The sequence below is a fragment of the Gopherus evgoodei genome, chromosome 10, assembly GCF_007399415.2.
Source record: "Gopherus evgoodei ecotype Sinaloan lineage chromosome 10, rGopEvg1_v1.p, whole genome shotgun sequence".
NCBI lineage: Eukaryota > Metazoa > Chordata > Testudines > Testudinidae > Gopherus > Gopherus evgoodei.
In genome coordinates, this window is record NC_044331.1 from 41,103,219 (window position 1) to 41,121,168 (window position 17,950).

General features: G+C 53.5%; 1 protein-coding gene across 2 annotated transcripts in view; it reads right to left on the minus strand.

Annotated features, from left to right (window-relative positions):
* RBPMS2 (RNA binding protein, mRNA processing factor 2) overlaps positions 1–17,950 on the minus strand; it is a 52,657-nt gene that overhangs the window by 17,058 nt on the left and 17,649 nt on the right. For both annotated transcript variants that reach the window (XR_004002297.1, XM_030577460.1), the window contains exons 2-6: positions 7,064–7,141; positions 5,042–5,080; positions 3,435–3,497; positions 1,385–1,535; positions 573–721 (exon numbers count right to left, since the gene is read on the minus strand). Coding sequence is in view for 1 of the 2 variants with exons in the window: in XM_030577460.1 (XP_030433320.1) it covers positions 573–721; positions 1,385–1,535; positions 3,435–3,497; positions 5,042–5,080; positions 7,064–7,141 (480 nt within the window). In the remaining variant the exon portion in view is untranslated. The remainder of the gene's footprint in view (positions 1–572; positions 722–1,384; positions 1,536–3,434; positions 3,498–5,041; positions 5,081–7,063; positions 7,142–17,950) is intronic.

Sequence of the window (17,950 nt, forward strand, 5' to 3'; positions counted from 1 at the left end):
ATGCAAAGTTTGAAAAAAGTACCATTCAGAACAAAGCTGAATCTCCCAAGTACCTAATTTAATTAACTCCTATGGAACCCCTGCCCCACGTGCAAATGGAACGCAGCCTTGGCTACAGAGTCATGACCTGCCCCTCCATAAGCAGGTTGCACAGCTCACTGATCTGCCAGCATTTCCTCCCTCTAGCCCTGCTGAGCAGGATTCTGCTTGGCTCGATGCACTGCCTGCCAGCTAAGTCCCAAGGGCAGGCTTCCCTGCTGTCAGCAGCCAAGCAGACTGAACCTGCAGTGCCAGAAGTGTCTGGGCTTTCACTGCATGGGGGGGCATGTGACCTCAGGCTGCCTGTTGTTCAGTAGCCTGCACTTTCATCAGGGCCCCCAGCACAGCCTGTTTACTTAGAGCAGCAGCGCAGGAATGCACTCCCCTGCTCAGTAGGTGGGTCAAGGTGCAGAAGCCAATGGCCAAGCCAAACATACAGAGAGGAGGAGGAACAAATAAGGCTCCAAGTTAATGGTTCTCCAGAAGGTGAGGGAGGGCTTCCCTTGGGAGCAGGGCAGCTGGGCATGACTCACCTGAGCGTGAAGAGCAGCAGCGGCGGCAGCAGCAGCTGGGTATGTGAACGCGGCATGGGGGATGGCAGGGGTTAGCTCTGTGGTGTACAGTGGGTAGGGAGCCCACGCCTCTGGAGATGCTGGAATAAGAGCTGCTCCAGCCAGGTCATCTAGACATTTAGAAACAGCAGTCAGTGTTTGAGATGTGCACCAAGGGGAAACAGAGCTGGACTCTGCAGCAGCAAGACCAAGGCTCAGCAGTGCTTTGCTTCCAGAAATCCCTCAGGGAAGATTAGAGATCTAAGCAAACTGGAGCTCCTCTGGAGAGCCACTCCTCTGCCTCCATGCCCTGAATAGCTCCTTGCACATAGAGCCTGGTGCAGCTCAGCCACCAGTGTTTAAGCTTAGGAAAGTTATGGCTTGATGTGCTGAGAGGTTTAATGCCACCTCCTCTCCTGCCCCAGAGAGGAGGTCTAGCTACTGTGGAGAGCCAGAGGGGCTAACCCTGACAGCCTCTATAGCTCAGAGTACTCTTGCTGTTATCTACACCTGGTGAGCCTTTGTATGTAGAGCAGGCTGCCCCCAGCAGAGCCCACAAGCAGGTCCTGCTGCAGCTGTGGGTGAAGGACCAAGCTGGAGGAGCTCTCCCCCATTTCCGTGCCCTCCCAACAGCCAGGCTGTTGCCTGCAGTAGTGACACTGGCACATTTGAGGCCAAGTTCCTGCCCAATATGGGCATTAATGGCCATCTAGACAGCAACAAGGGAAGCAGCCACAGCGTCTGCTCCACTGCAGAGCCCCTCCTTCCCCAGCATGGCCCTGGTGGCTACTCACATGGGTCCCGTGCGATGAAATGTGCGCCCAAGGCAGGGTGGATGTTGGTGGGGTTCGGTGTGGCCATCAGCTTGCTTTTTGCCATCTTGGTGTTGGCTTTGGCAAACTCCAACCGCAAGGTCTGTGGGTTCTCCGGGTCAAAGCGGATGCCCTGCAGGAGGGGAGCACAGAGTCTTGCACTGAAGCCAATTCCACTCCCCAGGTGGGTTCAGATAAACTGTGACTAGTCCTCTCACTGGCCAGGGACCAGAGCCCAGCCTGTGACAGCCAGTTATGCAGAGCATAGCAGGATGAGGCCAGGGGACACTAGACCAGAAATAGGGTGCTTGACTCACCCAGGACAGCTGGCTTTCTAGTCTTCTGTGCACTGGGGAATTTTTCCCTCTTGCCAACAGGTACAGCTGACCTGGTGTTGGAAGCATGTGCATGTGGACAGGACCAAGCCCCACACAGCACCATCTTTCAGAGTGGGTGAGCTTTGCTCAGGGTAAATTGACTGTGCTGGAGATTGGAGAGCCCTGTCCACACTGGCATTTCCTCCTGTGGGCAATGGGCAGGGCTAGATGCCTGGTAACACTGGGTGGGGATGCACTAGTGCAGAAAAGGCTGCCACAGGCAGCAGCTGCTCAGCTCAAATAGGAGGCAGCAAGATGGGCTCCCCAATATGCAATAGCCTGGCTTGTCACCTTAGCAAGGTTTATTAGATGGCTTAGGGGCAGGATGCTATGCAGCAGGGAGGAGGAGACATGCATGGCTGAAGGAGATGTGATGAGTGGTGCACACTTGCAAGGATAATGCCCTCAGTGCATCTGAGCCAGCAGGTGCATTGGTCCCTGGCAGACACTCAGATGCCATGGTTTATGGAAAAGAAGCCATAAAGAGAAACCCCACAGATCTACAGGGCCCATTGTAAGCCAGGTTCTGGGGGCTTCTGAAGTTCAATCCACAATAGCTTCCTGTGGAACCAACTTGTCACCCTCTCTGCTTGATGGCACCTAGCCATTCAGCACTAACAGCAAGGCAGCCCTCCTCTGGCAGCACCACCACACGGGTGTAGCTAACTGATACCCAGCAATAGAGAACCATGGGTCGGTAGTCCTCACATCTTCATTTGCAAGTTAGGGCATTGAAAGGCACCGCTGAGCTCAGCCTATAAAGCTCCTACATTTGGAATAAGTATTTGTTAATGGGCTCAAAAGGTACGAGACCCAATGGCTAGATATTGAAGCACGATGAAGTCAGACCAGAAATGAGGTGTACATTTCTACTAGTGAGGGTAACCAACCATCAGAACAACTTCAAGGATTGTAGCAGCTTCTCTAGAGGAGATTGAACTAGAAAAACAGCCAAAGGGAATTGTGGGGAGTCTCTGGCCTGTGCTATACAGAGGTCTGACAAAAGGATCACAGGGATCTCTTTGGGCCTTGGAATCCATGAATCTAAGATTCACCCTCTGCTTGTTTGACTGTCCCACAACCAAGGGGAGCCAGAAGTCAACCAAGGTATGCCATTCCCACCCTAGACTCCAGTCTGATAAGCCTGTTTTGCAGCTAGTGTCTGAAATGAGACATGGTTACGAATGAGGCAGGCTGTGATCAGGCAGTGAAGACCCTTTGTCTCAGAGCTAGAGGCCCAGAGAACAGGAGGCCTTTAGTCTTCAGCAGAAAGGTATGACAGAAGGGGGATTGAAAGCTGACAGTGAATAGAGGGAAGTTGTGCAGTATTTGCTGTGCCCAGCTCATTAGTGTATCAAACAGCAGGTAGGCCAATGCAATGTTACCTAGCTGTGGAGGAGTTCTGAGCAGATGAAGTGCATTGCATTGTCTTTAGCTAGTTTCTAGAACAGGGTGAAGTCCTAGTGCAGGTACTGATCCTTGCCAGCCTATGTTTCAGGGTATAGCTGAGGGGCAGGGATCCTTCACATGCTGGTGACAAGCTAAGTATCCATTTAGCTTCCTGCCTGGTTAGAAGTGGCACTAAGCATTAGCTGCTAAAGGTGGGGCTGGTTAGCCACATGAGGCCACAGCTGGAGTCATGGATCGGTACTTACGTTTAAGGCATTCTTTGCTGCTTCAGCACCAGCTCTGCTATCAAAGGTAACGAAACCTACTGGCTGGAGGAGACAACTGGTTAGGTCTGAGCACCTCTTCCCATGCTACTCCTCCCCAGGCTGCCAGCACCAGAGGCTCAGCTCCAGTCAAACCAGAATCCTGCAGCATTCAGAGTGCAGCAAGAGGCCAGTGTGGCTGCTTTAAACCAGAATTCAGAGGGGCAGAGAATTCAGAGAGAAGCCCAAGAGTCATACTATGACTCCAATTCCTGCCCCTGGTGCTTCTTCTGGCCTGGGTCCAGGGCTGCCTTGTTAGCACTGTGGGATTTTGACTGGCCTAATGATCCATCTGCACAGCACCAGACACCACATGGTTTTCTTTCAAGGGCACAGAGATCCAATCGCCCTCAGCTCTGGCCCTGGAACAATTTCTGAATTGCAGCTCCAGCTGCTGTCTGAGCTCATCGGGGTTTGGGGGACAGCTTTGCCAGGGCAGACAAGTAATTAGGGTTGAGGAGTAGTGTCAGATCTTAGCCCCTTTATCTCACCTGTGGTCATATCACATCTGCAGAGAGCTGCATGGACACAGGGCAGCAAACCGTGCCACCCTCTGTGAGACCAGCACGTGCTTAAGCCTTGGGGGTGGGAGGGGACACCACACAGCCTTTATGAAGGGGCAACAACAACACCACCACCACCTCCATGCAGCCAGCTCAGGTCCTGGATTAAGCATTCATCCCCCCTGCCTCCTCCATCTATGGAGTCTAGGGAGCTCTGCGTGGAGAGGTGTGACACCTCTCAGTACCTAGGGCAGGAGGGCCCCAGTTACCCATGGGGATTATACTAAGAGGCTCGGAGTTTGCAGCTTCACAGTTCTGCGTCCCGTTTCCTGCTAGCATTTGCCTCTCAAACAGGAGGGACCCAGCAGGATACTGGTTGGTCTGTGGCTACCCCTCCCCAGCATTGTTGGAGGGGGGCTGCACTGGACTGCATGTCAGCTTTGTTCACACAGAAGCATAGCTCTCAGTAAGAGGGACTGTAGGGCCATGTCAGCTTTGAGTGACAGCTCCACATCTGAGGCAGAGGCAATGCAGCACCCACTGAGCTTGTCCAATAGACTCACAGGCCTGTACCCTGCCTGGGCTGGGCAACCCTCACCCAAAGGATCTCTCCACAGCCTTAGACTGCCTCTGCCCCACCACTGCATCATCAAAATGGCCTCAGGTCTAGTCTGCCTGCAAGATGCTTTCTGCCTACAAGAGCTGGCAGGTTGGACTCATTGGGACAAGTGGAACAGGCCAGGTGGGGCTCAGCATTCTATTCCTCAAGGGAAGTCAGAGGGTCCTGCTCCAAGGCTTACTGCCATGCAGCAGAGGTGGCTGGGAAGACATTTGGGAAAGCTGCACTATGGGCTTGGGGCCAGGGTCTGGATGCAGGTGGGAGCAGGGACTGAGGAGAGCGCCCAGGTTACCAAAGATGGCATTTCACTCTGCAAGGTCTGTGGCATCCTCCCTGAGTCCCATCCTCAGAACCTAATCCCTGCTACACCAGAAGCCATAGAATTAGTGCCCAGGGAAGGGGAGAGGGGATGGAATAAGGCAAGTTACCTGTTTTGAAGTTAGTTTGATCAGTGACCCTTCATAGCCCTGGAGAGAGAGAAAAAACACGAAGTTATGACTCCTTAAAGACAAGGCAACCAGCAAGGTGTCTGGACAACACAACTGACTCCAGTAATCCCCCCACCAGCATAACTCTGGATGATCCAGCTGTGGTGTTTGAGCTATGTTAGCTTCTCCTCCCAGCCTGGTCCCTCTTCTCACCTCCCACCCTGCTGGACTTGGCATGTGCCATGAGTGCTCACTCCCACCTGTGCACACTGGACAAAGGTCTGGAGAGCCTGCAGAGAGTTACTTAGTAGCAAAAGCAGCTTCCCCACAGCAGGAGTCAGGTCTTCAACTTCAGATGCCTCCTCTGCCCATTGTCCTACATTTTTGATTCAGAATCTGTTCAGGAAGCTAGATGCCAGGGGGAGGAGGGGTGCAGAGCACGTTAACCCCAGCAGATGCTGCCACCAGCCGATGAAGAGGTTACTGAACAGGAGGAATACTGGAGTGGGTATTCTGCTGCTCTGGATGCATGGGGACCAGAAACCAGAACTGCCTAGACCTGTGGCTTTCAACATTCTCTTTTGCAGAGTCAAAATATTTTGACTGGAGATGTGGACCCCTTTGGAAATCTTAGGCAGTCTGCAGACCCCCAGGGATCCACAGGCCACAGGTTGAAAGCCATTGGCTTCAAGTATACAGACTGCAGACCAGAGCACCAGCATCAGTTCAGTTGCAGCCCATAGTCTGGGTTTATGGCTTCCCAGATCAGTTACACACATCTAGGTTTGCCCAGGAGGGATGGTTTGTTGTGCCACCAGTGATCAGGTTTCTGCAGTACTGTGCACATGGCCTCACAGAGTCCTTAACACTAGAGGCAGTGCCCCAAGCAAGCCTGGATGTCTCTAAAGAAAAGACTGTGGCAGTGTATTGCTTGTGCCCCAACCCCTATAGCTTAGGGCAAGGGCTAGCCCAAGGCACAGTATGTTCTCATCCAGGTGAGACCTGCAACATTTGGAAAGAGGAGTCTGTGCCATAGTGGGGGGGGGGGAGGAGGGTACAGCCCCCTCCTCCCCAAACAGGCCTGTTCTCCAGGTACACTGGAGGGAAAGTTGCCATGGTAACTGTTCAGCAGCTCTACCCAGCTTAGCTACTCCCCAACCCCTCGGTGATGACCGAGCAAAAGTTTAGCTGTCACAGGGAATCTGACTCACCTGGGTCAGACATTTCACCCCTCTGCACATTAGGGACAGGGGAGCTCTTCACCTCCCCTTAGAGCAGCAAACAGCAGCTAGAACATGGGACATCCTGCTCCCTAGGGCTCTGGTGCAGTGGGGAGCAAGCAGTGCCTGCAGCAGCTTTCAGTACATTGGTATGCGCTCCTGTGAAAGGAGGGAACCACTATGGGCCCCCAAGGGGCACTTTCTGGGTTATCAGAGGGGTATGGGGAGCTCCAAGCTCCCATTGACCCTGGGCTCAAGACAGTGAGGGATTGATGGCTTGCAGTGCCTGGGACAGAAGGGATAGCTTCTACTCCCCAGCTGAGGCTTCTGTTACTCAACTGCCACCAGCATTAGATACCTCACTATTGTGACTGAGCATCAAACAGGTTACCCTGAAGGGCTCCTCCTCTACCCCCACTGAGCAGCAGCCTCCCTCACTCTTCCCATTAGACTTCGACCCAGGGGGAAGGGATAGCTCAGTGGTTTGAGCGTTGGTCTGCTAAACCCAGGGTTGTGAGTTCAATCCTTCAGGGGGCCATTTGGGGAACTGGGGTAAAAATCTGGGGATTGGTCCTGCTTTGAGCAGGGGGGTGGACTAGATGACTTCCCGAGGTCCCTTCCAACCTTCATATTCTATGAGCATCTCCTTTGCCCTCACATCATCCTGCCCCCCCTCACCCCAAAAAGAAACACTCCCTCAAGCAGACAGCAGCCTGTGCTGCCCAAGGCAGGCCATCTAGAGGACCAACTGGCATGTTGCTAGCAGGGCAGCCCACTTTAGGTTGGTTTTGCACCTACTCACCTTGAACGGTCGGAAAAGCAGATAGAGCTCTCTGGGTTTGATGTCCACAGGAAGGCCACTGACAAAGAGTGTCCGTACCTAGAAGAGATGGGCCCACACTGAGTGCCAGGCAGGTAGAAGCTGGAGTGCTAGGTAACATGCATTTCAGAGACATGGCCTCAATACATCACCCTTTGCATTCTAGGCCTTTCCCTGGAGAGAGGGGAGAGTGTCATGCCTATGGCAGCATGTTCCTGGGGGTAGAAATGCTGCTCTAGCTCTAGAACTCAAGCTTCCTAGATTTGGGGGAAGGGGTGTCTAGCTAGAGAGTTCATTCAAACTGCTGGCTCACCTTCAGAGGCACTGTAGTGCCTTCTTCTGAGGGGGTGGGCCCATCAGAGCTGTTCACTGAGCCAGCTTCTCAAGTTACAGAACCATGTACAGTCACTGTTCACACCCAAAACAGAGCTGCATGTGCTCCTTTATGGCTCTACTAGGCCTAGGCCCTGCCCCTCAGCATGACTTGGACACTAAAGCAGCGCCTGAGACATTGCTCAGAAATGCATGAGCCTGGATTAAAGTCTCCTGACAGGGAATTTTGAGATGGGTTGTTTTGCCTCAAAGATCTTGAGTGCACAGTGAGCACACAGTGGGATTGAAATATTGCAGCTTTCCACCAACCAAAGGGTCATCTTCTTGGCACTACACAGCCCCAAAACATCCTGCAAGGTCACAGAAGTTAGACCTACTCCATCCTTATCACCAGTGCAGGAAGGGTCTAGCAGGGAGTTCAGTATGCTTCTCAAAGTAAGGGGCCCAGAACTAGGCTTGTGGGTACAGACAAAGTCAAAGGACAGCAAGACAACCAATGGAGAATGTTCATTGAAAGCCCCAGTGGTGACAGGTCACACCATATGCATATAGTCCACTGATGGCTGCTGGAGTGAGTTGATGGTATCCAAGTGACATTCCCATCTCTGGCTCAATCCTGCAAATCCATAAATCTTTGGGACAGCCCAGGACAATACCAAGCTGTCACGGAGTGTGGGGGAGTCCAGCCTTGCACCCCTCTTCCTGGGACCCACAGTGACTCTCAGCCAGCCAGTAAAACAGAAGGTTTATTGGACCAACAGGAACACCGGTTACAGCAGAGCTTGCAGGCACGGTCAGGACCCCTCCACCGAGTTCTTCTGGGCTTTCAGGGTGCTTGGATCCTAGCTAGGATACCCTGAATTCTGCCCACACAGCCCCAAGCCCAAACTCAAACTGCTTCCCTCCTGCCACTCCCTTCCTTTGTTCCCCTTCCCAGGCAAAGGTGTTGACCTTTCCCCTCCCTTACCTAGCTCAGGTTACAGGCCCTGGCATCGTCCATCCCCTAAAGTCCTCCCCTGCTCTCCCACTCCCCACACAGACAGTCCCTACTGCAACATCTCTCCCCCCTTCGAGACTGAACTGAGCGGGGTCACTCTGCCCAGTGACCTTGGGAAGTTCAGGGCCCCCTCTCTGGGACAACGCATCCGCTGTCAGGTTGGCACTTCCCTTCACATGGACCACGTCCATGTCATAGTCCTGCAGGAGCAGGCTCCACCTCAGGAGCTTGGCGTTGGCTCCTTTCATCTGGTGCAGCCAAGTCAGGGGAGAGTGGTCGGTGTACACGGTGAAGTGTTGCCCAAAGAGATATGGCTCTAGTTTCTTAAGGGCCCACACCATGGCCAGGCATTCCTTCTCGATGGCCGCGTAGCTTTGTTCCTGGGGTAGCAGCTTCTTACTCAGGTACACGATGGGGTGTCTCTCCCCCTTTTCATCCTCCTGCATTAACACTGCCCCCAGTCCCGTGTCTGAGGCATCAGTGAACACCATAAAGGGTTTGTCAAAATCTGGGTTTGCCAGAACTGGGCCACTAACCAGAGCCTCCTTCAGCGCCCGGAAAGCCTCCTGGCACTGCTCAGTCCAGATCACCTTGTCTGGCTTCCCCTTTTTGCACAGTTCAGTGATGGGGCCGGCTATGGCACTAAAGTGGGGCACGAACCTTCGATAGTACCCCACCATCCCAATAAAGGCCTGGACCTGCTTTTTGGTTTGGGGAGTAGGCCAGTCTCTGATCACCTCCACCTTGGCTGGTTCCGGCTTCAGGCAGCCGCTCCCCACCCGATGGCCCAGGTAAGATACTTCAGCCATCCCCACCTTGCACTTCTCAGCCTTGACTGTTAACCCAGCCTTTCGGAGTCGGTCTAGGACTTGTTTAACCTGGGACATGTGGTCCTCCCAGGTCTGGCTGAAGACGCAGATGTCGTCAATATACGCCACGGCAAAACTCTCCATCCCCCTCAGTAGCTGATCCACCAGGCGCTGGAAGGTGGCCAGCGCTCCCTTGAGGCCAAAGGGCAGGGTCAGAAACTCAGAGCCCCAGAGGGGTGATAAAGGCCGATTTCAGCCTGGCATCTGCGTCCAGCGGCACTTGCCAGTAGCCTTTGGTAAGATCCATAGTGGTGAGGTACCGAGCACCTCCCAGCTTGTCTAGGAGCTCGTCAGGCCTGGGCATAGGGTAGGCATCAGATACGGTGATGGCATTGAGCTTTCGATAGTCCACACAGAACCGGATTGACTCATCCTTCTTGGGAACCAGCACCACTGGCGAGGCCCAAGGGCTGGAAGACTGCTGGATCACCCCCAAAGCCAGCATGTCCCTGACCTCTCTTTCAAGGTCCTGGGCAGTTTTACCAGTGACCCGAAAAGGGGAGCATTTTATAGGGGCATTGACCCGGTCTCCACCCGGTGGACAGTCAAATTAGTGCGTCCAGGCTGGTTGGAAAACAGCTGTCGGTACAGATGCAGCACCCCTCTGATCTCAGCGTGCTGGCCCGGGGTCAGTTGCTCAGAGAGGGGAATGGCCTCCAGGGGGGAACCAGCTTTTGTCCCAGGGAATAGATCCAATAAGGGGTCATCTTCCTGCCCCTCCCAATGTCCACACACGGCCAACACCACATTCCCCCTGTCATAGTATGGTTTCATCATGTTCACATGGTACACCCGGCGGTGATGTGCCCAGTTTGACAGCTCCACCACATAGTTTACCTCATTCAGTTGCTTGATAACCTTGAAGGGCCCTTCCCAGGCGGCCAGGAGTTTGTTTCTCCTCACGGGGATAAGAACCATCACCTGATCCCCGGTGGCGAAGGCACGGGCTCGTGCTGTGCGGTCATACCAGACCTTCTGCCTCCTCTGGGCTCGGGCCAGATTCTCCCTGGCCAGGCCCATGAGCTCGGCCAGTCTTTCCCAGAAGGTCAGGACATACTCCACCACTGACTCTCCCACGGGAGCGGCCTTCCTTTCCCATTCGTCCCTCATCAGGTCTAGGGGCCCCCTCACCCACCTTCCATACAACAGTTCGAAAGGTGAAAACCCGGTAGATTCCTGGGGTACCTCCCTGTATGCAACAGCAGGTGACGTAAGTACTTGTCCCAATCTTGCGGATGCTGGTTCATGAATGTTTTTAGCATCATCTTCAGCGTCCCGTTGGACTGGGGGTGATACGCTGAGGCCCAGTTGTGCTGGACCCCACATTTCTGCCATAAGGACCGGAGCAGGGCCAACATGAAGTTGGACCCCTGGTCCGTTAAGACCTCCTTGGGGAACCCCACCCGGCTGAAAATTGTCAGCAGCGCATCTGCCACTGTGTCTGCTTCGATAGAGGACAAGGCCACCGCCTCGGGGTAGCGAGTGGCAAAATCCACCACCACCAGGACGTATTTCTTCCCTGACCAGGTCATCTTGCTGAGGGGTCCCACTATGTCCATGGGCACCTTCTGGAAAAGTTCTTCTATGATGGGTAAAGGCCTCAAAGCCGCTTTCCCCTTGTCCCGGGCCTTCCCCACCCTCTGGCAGGGGTCACAGGATTGGCAGTACTGTCGGACATGGGTAAAGACCCCAGGCCAGTAAAAGTTCTGTAGCAGCCTCTGCCTGGTGCGCTGGATTCCCTGGTGCCCTGCAAGAGGGATGTCATAGGCCAGGTACAACAGCTTGTGACGGAACTTCTGGGGAACCACCAGCTGCCTCCTGATCCCCCATGACTCTACTTCGCCTGGGGGAGCCCATTCTCGGTACAGGAACCCCTTCTCCCACAGGAACCTCTCCTTGCAACCTCTCCTCATGGTCTGTACCACACTAAGGTCAGCCTGGTCCCTATGCTTCTGCAAGGAGGGATCTTTCTGCAACTCGGCCTGGAACTCAGCAGCTGGGACAGGAATGGGGACCGGCTCTCTTGCTGGCTGGGTCTGAGGCTGCAGCCTCTCTGCACCGTGCCCCCGGGCGTTCCCCGCTCCCTGAGTTAGAGTCCTGCACCTCAGGTCGAGTACCTTCCCCGTTGTCGGGGTGCAGTGCCATTTGCCAACTCTGACTACGAGTCACGACCAGGGCACTCTGGGTGTTACTAGGCCAGTCCTCAAGGTCCCCTCCCATTAACACGTCAGTGGGCAAATATTGGTGTACCCACACATCCTTGGGGCCCTCCTTGGCCCCCCATTTCAGGTGTACCCTTGCCACGGGTACCTTGAATGGGGGTCCCGCCCACGCCCATCAGGGTCAGGTAGGTGTCGGGCACCATCCGATCTGAGGCCACCACCTCGGGCCGGGCCAGCGTCACCTCTGCACCCGTGTCCCAGTACCCAGTGACCTTCCTCCCATCCACTTCCAGGGAAACAATGCACTCTTTACGGAAGGGCAGCCCCGCGCCCACCCGGTAAACCAAAAACCCGGAACCTGGAGCATCCACAGGTGGTATGTTGCCAGCCCCCCTTTCCTGGGAATGTAGCCCCTCCTCCGATTGGGTTTTTACCCAGCCCACCCTCTGCAGGTTGAGTCCGCTTGGTCTGTCCCTGAGCTTGGGGCACTGGGCCCGTATGTGACCTCGTTGGCCACAGCGATAGCAGCCCATATCTCGTGGGTCCCCTTGAGTGGGTCGGAGGGACCTGCCACTGGATGTTCCCCTTTTGGGGGGGTTCTCCATAGGCCCCCTTTGGGAGGTCCCATGATGACTCTCTCTGCGTTGAGGCAGGCCTGCTCCTTTGAGACTCCTCCCTGCCATCCCCTGCCCGACTGTCCACAAATTGGTCGGCCAGCTGGCCTGCATGCTGCGGGTTCTCCGGCTTCTGGTCCATCAACCACAGCCTCAGGTCAGACGGGCACTGCTCGTACAGGTGCTCCAGTATGAATAGGTCAAGAAGGTCCTCTTTAGTATGGGCCCCAGCTGTCCACTTGCGGGCATACCCCTGCGCCTGGTTGACCAGTTGTAGGTATGTGACCTCACGGGTTTTACGCTGGCTCCGGAACTTTTTCTGATACATCTCAGGAGTCAGCCCAAACTTGCGGAGCAGGGCCTGTTTGAACAGTTCGTAGTCCCCTGCCTCCGCCCCTTTCAGTTGGCTGTAGACCTCCATGGCTGTGGAGTCCAGTAAGGGGGTGAGAACTGCGATCCTGTCTGCAGGGTCAACCCTGTGCAGCTCGCAGGCATTCTCAAAGGCCGTCAGGAAGGTATCTATGTCCTCCCCCTCCTTACGCCGGGGCAGCAAGTGCTTATCAAAGCTCTTTGTAGGCTTGGGTCCCCCCTCACTCACCGCAGCCGGAGCCTCACTGCTCCTCAGCCGGGCCAGGTCCAGCTCATGTTTACGCTGTTTCTCCTTCTCCTCCCACTCAGGCTGGCGCTGGTTCTCCTCATGTTTATGCTGGTTCTCCTCATGTTCACGCTGGTTCTCCTTCTCCTCCAGCTCTCGCCTCTTTAACTCGAGCTCTTCCCGTCTCAGCTCCCTTTCATATTCCAGCCGCCTCCGCTCCACAGATGCCGAGCGTTGCCGGGAGGATCCCCTGATGGGGGGTGAGCTTCGCCGGGAGGCTCCCCTGCTGGCCAGGGGTGTCACGGTGCCCTCGGTATACACTGGGCTCCTCCCCGCCCTTCCCCTACACCTAGGAAGGGGGGGTCTCAGGAAGCCCTCGTCCGCCGGCTGACCACTCCCAGTGGGGACAGACACTGGTGCCTGCGCTGCATCTGCTCGACTGCTTCCCTCAGACAGGGCTCCGTTCATTCATGCGGTCTCCCTGCTCCAGCTGGGCAATCAGCTGGTCCTTGGTGCGTCTCCCTGGGTGCAGCCCCCTCTGCTTGCACAGCTCCACCAGGTCACACTTGCACCGCTTGGCATACATCTTCCTGCTGGCCACTCACAGGCCAGGGTGCTCGCCGCTCCCCACGGTTTCCAGGGGGACCCCTAGTGCACCAGCCCTTCGTGAGGTCACCACCTCTCTGCCAGGGTCGAGCTGCCGACTCCTTCGCCCCTGGGACCGCTCGCTGCAATCCCCCAGGGGACCCTGTTACTGCAAAGTCCTTCTCACTGGGCACACACTCCCAGGGGTTAATCACCCCTTCGTTTTACTGCTCCCCAGTCACTTACTGCAGGAAGCGCCGTCCACAGGGTGCAGTATCTCCCGCCGCTGCCACCAGTTGTCATGGAGTGTAGGGGAGTCTGGCCCTGCACCCCTCTTCCTGGGACCCACAGTGACTCTCAGCCAGCCAGTAAAACAGAAGGTTTATTGGACAACAGGAACACCGGTTACAGCAGAGCTTGCAGGCACAGTCATGACCCCTCCACTGAGTCCTTCTGGGCTTTCAGGGTGCTTGGATCCTAGCTAGGATACCCTGAATTCCACCCACACAGCCCCAAGCCCAAACTCAAACTGCTTCCCTCCTGCCACTCCCTTCCTTTGTTCCCCTTCCCTGACAAAGGTGTTGACCTTTCCCCTCCCTTACCTAGCTCAGGTTACAGGCCCTGGCATCGTCCATCCCCTAAAGTCCTCCCCTGCTCTCCCACTCCCCACACAGACAGTCCCTACTGCATCACACAGGCATGCCTCAATGGACATCTTAGAGCACTGTATGCGGAGGTCTGAGACATACCCAAAGAGCACACAATGCCACTTCTACATGTGGTAAGCAATTGGAGGAAGCCCAGATCTTAGCAAGATGGCTTAACTGACTTGCACACTTTATGCTCAGAATTTTGCATGAGCAGTGCATATGGAATGCCTCTAACAGACCCAGATCTGCCTGTAAGAGGGTCCAGACTCCTGACCCATAGTGATGCAGGCAGTACATAGATCTGCTAGATCCTGAACTTTGTCACAGTGCATAGAAGTTCTCTGTATCCATAGACATGGATGTCATGCAGGAGGCAGTAAGACCTGGCTGTCAAAGGACATTGCTTGCTAAAGTTTCCACTCTGACAAGTTAATCAACCAAGGCAGCAAGCACTCTCCACGGTGCTCAACCCCACCTGCACCAAGGTTCAGAACCTTGGTCTTCTGTCCAGCATCTTGGAAACCTTGAAGAGTCACAGAACCTTAAAAATGTAGGGCTGGAAGTGACCTTGAGAAGTCATCAATCCAGCCCTGTATTGTGGCAGGGCCAAGGAAACTTAGACCATCTCTGGCAGGTGTTTGTCCCACTTGTTTTTAAGAGCTTCCAAGGAGAGAGATTGTACAGTCCCCATCATTGGAAGCCTGTTTGTTCCCTCACTGGACATGGAGAACAAGTAGTGAGGACAATTGATCACTCTTCTCTTTATAAGAGCCCTTGAAGTATTAGAAGACTTATCAAGTTGCACCTCAGTCTTCTCTAGACTAATCATGGAGTTCCCCCCTAATCATAGAATATCAGGGTTGGAAGGGACCTCAAGAGGTGATCTAGTCCAACCCCCTGCTCAAAGCAGGACCCATCCCCAGACAGATTTATGCTCCAGACCCCTAAACGGCCCCCCTCAAGGCTTGAACACTCAACACTGGGTTTTGCAGGCCAATGCTCAAACCACTGAGCTATCCCTCTCCCCTAATCTTTCCTCATGGTCAGGTTTTCTAACCTTTTTATCATTTTTGTTGCTCTTCTGGACTCTCTCCAATTTGTCAACATCCTTCCTAGAGTGTGATGCCCAGAATTGCCCAGTACTCCACCTGGGGCCTCACTAGGGTCAAGTAGACCAGGGCAATTACCTCTTGTGTCCTGTATACAGACAGTCCAGTTAATACATCCTAGAACATTACCTTTTTTGCAGCTGCACCAGATTGACAAATCAGTTTATGGTCCACTAATCCCCAGCTCCTTCTCAGCACTGCTACCCCCTAGCCAGTTATTTGATTTTTCCTTCTTAAGTGAAGTACTTTGTACTTCATGACTTTCGTCTTGTTGATTTCAGACCAACTTAAAAAGGACCATGATAAATTAGAGTACAAGTTCTTCAAAGTACTTGCAACCCCTTCCATGGGCAAGGATCATAAACTGACTCCCCACTCCATTATTCAAGTCATTAATGAAAATATTGGCCAGCGCTAGATCCAGGACTGACCCCTGTTCGGCCACACTAGATACCAATGCCTTGCTGTCATGTTGGATGGGTCTAACTTCTGAGTACAGTCTTTCATCCAGTTGTGCACCCACTTTATTATAAATTCATCTAGATCACATTTCCCTAGTTTGCTTATGAGAATGTCATGCAACAACCTGTTAAAAGCCTCACTAAAAACCCAAGGTCTGTCATATCTACTGCTTCCCTCCATCCACCAGATCAGTAATCCTACCAAAAGGAGGAAATTAAGTTGGTTTGGCATGATTTGTTGACAAATCCTTGCTAGCTATTCCTTATAAGCCTTATTACCCTCCAGCTGCTTACAAGTGCATTGTTCAATACCTGGAAAGATACTGGAGCAAGTTTATTGAAGTTAAGCTGACTCGTCTATAATTCCCTGGGTCCTCCTTGTGCACCTTTTTAGAGGAAAGCAAACATAGTACCTTTCTCCAGTCTTTGGGGACTTCTTGCCCTCCAGGAATTCTCAAAAGATAAGTTGCTAGCAGCTCTAAGATTGCTGCAGCTAGTTGCTTAAATACCCTAGGATGAATTTCATCAGGCCCTATGACTAGAACACATCTGTATAAATATTCTGTGACCTGTTTTCCTTATTTAGCTTTCATTCCTTCCCTGGTTGTCAGTATTGTGTTGAGTAACTTATCTTTCTAGCGAAGAAAGAGGCAAAAGGGGCATTAAGCACCTCATCTTTCTTGATATTTTTAAGCTCTCCTTCCCTGCTAAGTAGAGGGCCTACACTTCCCTTTGTCTCTTGTTCCTAATATACTTAAAGAATCTTATTGTCTTGTGTCCCCCTTGCTAGGTAAGTCATTTTGTGCCTTAGCCTCAGCATAAGCATATAGAAAAAGTATTTTCATACATTCATCATTTAATTCACTGGGGACACAGCCAGTTACTCCCTGCAACCATCAAAGTCCAGCAGACCATTCCAGTCCAGCAAGTGACAGAAAACTGCTTAGTGTCTGGTCCTGTCCTGCCTACTCCAACCTACTTCCATTCCTGGCCACCTGCAAAATCCACTCTGCTGTAGGTATGGTCTCAGCCTGCTAGGTTCCTTCTACCTACCAGGGGCCTCCTTTAATCTGTACCTGGTCTTGGCAGGCTGGACCCTTGCTGAGGTGAGTCCTGGGGTAGTGAGTGACAGAAGTAGCATTTGAGAGAGTGATAGTCCAGCTGCAGGAGATGGCTACCTGCTCCTTGGGACTATCAAAAGCAGCCACCATCAAGCTGTGCAAGTCAATCCTGCAGCCTCACTGGAGAGGTGACTGGTTCTCATGCAGTACAACTGCTTCTCAGAGCAGTTAAGACAAACCAGGGACCCAGCAGCTCAGCTACAGCCTGCATGTAGCTGATGAGCAAGAAGCACTAATGCAGAGGCTGGGAAGCATCTGCTGTGCATTTTCAGAAGAGACCAGCCCATTTTGCACACAGGCAGTGGCCACGTCACAATGCTAGGCCTGCACATGCCTCAGCCATGTGAAACAGCCTTCCCTGTTCAATATTTCAGGATGTGCTCAGGTCCCAGAATGGGATGGTCTCTGTGCAGCAAGATACAAGTCAGATGGTTTTGAAAGTGGTCCTGTACTATTATTAACAAGCCCTTGAAACAAGCATGTTAGAAGGGAGAGGCAGCATTAGCTTGAGGACCAGAGTGATGTGGAGACAGTCCCAGGGAACAGCATGAGCAGGAAAGATCCAGGAGACTGGAGAATACACTGAAAGCTCTGTGAGACTCAGGACAAAGATGGATATGGTTGGTAGCCCACTCTGAATTTGAGCCCATCTACACTAGGAAAGGGCTCCACTGCCAGTGACTGCTCCTAGAGAGGCTCCCCACCTTCCACCCCCACTGCATTGTTCAAGATGGTTTCACCACCAGTGTGATGAAACCAGAGGAGTCTTTTCAGCACCATGGCAGAGACCCAGGTCTCAAGCACCATCCCATGACAGGAAGCCTTGTTTGGCCACCAGCTGGGGAGGCAGAGTGGGACTCATCGTGGAGAACCTGCATCCACTGCCAGCAACAGGCTATTTTCCTCAGATGAGAAACCAAGCTGGCCAATTCTTGCCTAGGGACCCCCTTGCCTAGGGCACCTAGGCTATTACCAATGCTCCCTGCACACACCCAAGCCCTGCCCATTCTTAGCCCAGCCATACCACTGTACTGCTCCACCACACTCGGCCCAATCCCAAAGCCTCAGCCCAGCCCAATCCACAGCAGAAGCTTCTCCCCATCCCACCTCCAACTCTCCACCCAAGCTACCTGCGATAAGAAAGCAGGGTGGCTTATCACTTCCCACATCACCAGCACTCAGCTAGGTGAGTGAGGTGGTGACTTGGACAATGCCATGGCTGTCTTGCCCAGTGAGAGACATCACTTGGGTCTTCATGCATTTCACGCGCACACATCACCCCAGCAGCACGCCTGGTACAGAGACAGGGCATTACCCAGCATTTCCCCTCCTCCCACAGCATTGTGAGAAGCCTAAAAAAAATCTATGGCACC